The 4168-nt window shown below is 30.5% G+C and overlaps 1 protein-coding gene across 1 annotated transcript; it reads left to right on the forward strand.

Annotated features, from left to right (window-relative positions):
• Nucleotides 1-1175: 1175 nt before the first annotated feature.
• On the forward strand, nt 1176-3640 carry LOC100789224 (cyclin-D3-1). Its single transcript, XM_041009297.1, has 4 exons — nt 1176-1844; nt 2162-2363; nt 2461-2591; nt 3217-3640. Exons 1-4 carry the CDS (start codon nt 1314-1316, stop codon nt 3496-3498), a joined length of 1146 nt encoding a protein of 381 aa, XP_040865231.1. The 5' UTR covers nt 1176-1313; the 3' UTR covers nt 3499-3640.
• Nucleotides 3641-4168: the final 528 nt, after the last annotated feature.

Consider the following 4168-nt stretch of genomic DNA (forward strand, 5'->3'; position numbering starts at 1 on the left):
ACTAATTCCCTAATTTGGATTTGGTCACTTTACCTTGACTTTATGACTTAATATGGTCACTTAGTTAGAAAACAAAATTATCATTCCGTAATTTTTTGAACTTTTTTGGTCACTATATTATTTTGGTGCAAAGTAGACACTAATTATGTGCCAAATTTTTTTTATTAATTATATTTTTTTATCAACAAGACTCGAACTCCACATATTATTTAAGATATTTGAGTTCAATTTCATTTAAATTAAGAGTGTGTTGATATAATTTTAAATTATAAACTTTATATTTTAATTTATAAAAAGTTAAGAAAATTGATAAAATTTATTTATGCATATTATATCTATTATATTTTACCTTGGAGATAAGATTGGTATATACTACTATTATATATCCCCTCTTCTCATTATAAGACACTATTTTGAAGAAATTGGTGTTTCTTTTTATAAGACATTTTATAATTTTTGTAACATTTAATTTTCCCCCACTAGTTGCCATTGTTAAATACTCTAAGTATTTATGCTTTTTTTTAATTGATAATGATGCATAATACTCTTAGACTTTAATATTTTTACATTACCAATAACAAGTTAATGATCATTAATAAAGATAAAACTAGTATATCAATAATATTTTTCAAAAAATAAACAAAATCAATTGCATTAATTCTTTTCATTGGTCTGTGTGATTTATGTCCCTCTTATAATAAGGAACACAAAAAGTAATTATATGTATATTCTAAATTTATTTTTAAAAAATGAGTTAAATGTAATTTTGATTCTTCTATTATACTTAATTCACAAATTTTATCTCTTTATTTTAAAATAAAATATTTGGTCTTTTTATTTTAAAAAATCCATAATTTTGATCCCTTGTTTCAAAATATAAATATTTGATCCTCATATTTTAGAAAATCTACGATCCTTATGTAAATATGTTAAACTTAGGATTCAAAAGAGAAAAAAAAGATAAAATTAGAATTTTAACCAAAATTATAAGTTTTTTAAAATAAAAGACTAAAATCTACGGAATTTTAATATAAAAAGATCAGAATTACGGAATCAACAAAATAATTAGATCAGAATTGCATTTGAACCTTAAAAAAATAGATCAAATTTGTACGAAAGAATCTCATCCCAAAACGCTGCAGTTTGGGAAAGCCCATCATCAATAAATAACAAGGCCCTATAGTTCATGGCCACTGCACACTCACTCACTCACTGCCTCTTTTTCTTCGTATTATTTTCTCCTCTCTCAAACAGAGTAACCTCTCCAATGTCCAATCCAATCCATCAAAGCATTTCATAATGAACAAAGATCTATGCCACTAGACCACCACCTCTTCTTAGAAGAAATTAAAATGGCACATCGTTACCCAAAACCCCTCTTAGACACCCTCTACTGCTTAAAAGACCATATTCATTGGGAGGAAGAACAAGTAGAAGATGATGAGTACAGTAGTAGCACAACCACAACAATCACAAACACAAACACAGACACCTCCTCTGTGGTCTTTTTAGAACACGACCTCTTCTGGGACCGCGAGGAGCTATCTTCTCTTCTCGCCAAAGAACACCAAAACCAACTCTCGAATACTCTCCAAAAAAACCTCGTTTTAGCCTCATCTCGACAAGAAGCAGTGGAGTGGATTCTGAAAGTGAATGCCCATTATTCCTTTTCTACCCTCACCGCGGTTCTCGCTGTTAACTACCTCGATAGGTTCCTCTTCAGCTTCAGATTCCAGAACGACAGCAACAACAATCCTTGGCTCACACAACTAGCCGCAGTAGCTTGTCTCTCTCTCGCTGCCAAGGTTGAAGAGACCCACGTGCCCCTCTTTGTAGACCTCCAAGTATGTCACTCTAAACTCTATTAATCATAAATTTGGTTTTGGTCCTACTTATATACAACTATCGTGAACATGGTTTTAAATTGCTGCTGCGGCGAGTCAGAAAAACCTTTACATCGGCAACTGCAGAAAAATACAACTGATGCGACTGCAATTGCGGTCGTAATGCGACGATTATGAAGTATCAAAATACCTTGACGATCTGGCCGCAATTAAAAACCTTGACTGTGACCACATTTTTAATCAATGTAGGATCTTTAACACAAATAAATAGATTTTGATCAATGGTTGTATGTGTTGTTTATTTGATATTTGTGAAGGTGGAGGAGAGTAAGTACTTGTTTGAAGCGAAAGCGGTTAATAGAATGGAAATCTTAGTGCTTTCAGCACTTGGATGGCAGATGAACCCTGTAACACCTCTCTCGTTTCTTGATTACATCACAAGGAAACTTGGGTTAAAGGGTTATCTGTGTTTGGAGTTTCTTAGAAGGTGTGAAACCGTTCTTCTCTCTGTTTTCGCAGGTAACTACTTGCCAGATCTTATGTTTTCTTCCTTGGTTTTGTTGCTCAATCACATTATTATTGTTGTTGTTGTTTGATCTTTTATCTAACATTGCAGATTCTAGATTTATGGGTTATCTACCTTCTGTGGTGGCAACTGCTACAGTGATGCGCGTGGTCAATATTGTGGCGTCTCGTCTAGGAGTGGAGTACCAAGATCAGCTCTTGGGTATTCTGGGAATCGACAAGGTTGTTGGCGTTTTCTTGAATCAATGTGCTGTTCTAATTAAATCATGGAAAATGGGGCTGTTTAAACTTTTCATGGCTAAATAGTCAAAAGACATAATAGCATCTCTAGTATTGAGCTTCTCAACTCATTTATTGTGGGCCCTAGTAAAGTTTAAGATCTTCAATAATTCTCTTTAATGGTTTCATAGTTGTTAAGAATTGTTAACAATCGATACTTAAATAAACATCAAATTTATACGAGACAGAAATATTAATAATGTGTTTTATATAATTCTTATTTTTTATTTGATAAATCTTTCTTGATTTTATAATTTGTAACAAATAATAAAATGAGTGTAAGAAAAGATGTACGTGTCAAATGATGGATTACTACTACTATTATGTAGAAATTATCAAGTCAATTACTCTAATGATAAAAATAACACTTTATAATGATATTTAAACATTTTTCATTTTTTTCTATTACATTAATTACCTATTATCATATTTATATTTCTCTCTCATTATATTAACATTTGGGTGTCAAAGTGATACTTAAGTTTAAGAATAGCATTAAACATTTACCATTAGAGATGTTGAATAAGAGAATTTATTGTTAGCTAAATGTGGAATTGATATGTTGCAGGAGAAGGTGGAAGAATGCTACAAGCTGATGATGGAGGTTGTGTCTGGGTACGATGAGGAGGGAAAACGATCCAAGTTGAAGAAACGCAAGTTTGAGTCGATTATTCCTTGTAGCAGCCAAAACTGCGTAAAGGAAGAGTCATTTAGCTGTGATAGTAGTTCCAATGAGTCTTGGGAGTTAGGTGCATCTTCTGTTTCATCCTCCAGCAAGAAGACTAGGTCTCAAGATCAGCTTCTATTGAACCATTCAAACTCATCAGATTTTCTAAGCATTCCTCGCTAGTTATTAATTTCAACTTCCACTTCATCTACCTCTTTCATCTTTTTATTTTATTTTTTATTTTTTTTTGTCTTTTGTTGAAAGAAACATTATAGTCATATTCTATTCTCTATATATTTATATATATTTATAATAAATGATTAAATATGTTTTTGTTTTTTGTTAGTATTTTTTAATTTTGATTTTCGTAAAATATTTTTATTTATTTTTAATATCTATAAGTTTATATTTTTCAAATTTTGATCTTTATAAATATGAATTTATGAATATTATAAATGAAAAAATTAAAATTTTAAAGAAATTAAAATTAAAAAGTTTAAACTTACAAAGACTTAAAAATTAATAAAAAAAATTATAATGATTAAGATTAAAAAATAAACTTCAAAAATCAAAAATAAAAATCGTTAACTTATATCTACCAAAAACATATTTAAGTATGTAATAAATAACCACGTACCTTTGGGACGGGTAAGTTCAATAGCTCCAAAAGCCAAATAGTGTTGGAGTTAAAAACTTGCGTATTTCCACTCACGAGTCATTAAAATACCTTCCTCAAACCTGAGATGGATGGGAAGGGTTTTGAAGCACATATTGTTGGTACTTGGTACATAAAAAAGAGAATACGAGTGTATATCAATGAACTGAAACCTGAGTTTTTTTAACTCTTTCAATT

Source organism: Glycine max, chromosome 14 (genome assembly GCF_000004515.6).
Source record: "Glycine max cultivar Williams 82 chromosome 14, Glycine_max_v4.0, whole genome shotgun sequence".
In the NCBI taxonomy this organism is placed as follows: domain Eukaryota; kingdom Viridiplantae; phylum Streptophyta; class Magnoliopsida; order Fabales; family Fabaceae; genus Glycine; species Glycine max.

Coding starts and splice junctions, on each gene's coding strand:
- LOC100789224 (XM_041009297.1), top strand. CDS start 1,314: ATGCCACTAGACCACCACCTCTTCTTAGAAGAAATTAAAATGGCACAT. Junction 1,845..2,161: donor CCCTCTTTGTAGACCTCCAA/GTATGTCACTCT, acceptor ATATTTGTGAAG/GTGGAGGAGAGTAAGTACTT. Junction 2,364..2,460: donor TCTTCTCTCTGTTTTCGCAG/GTAACTACTTGC, acceptor CTAACATTGCAG/ATTCTAGATTTATGGGTTAT.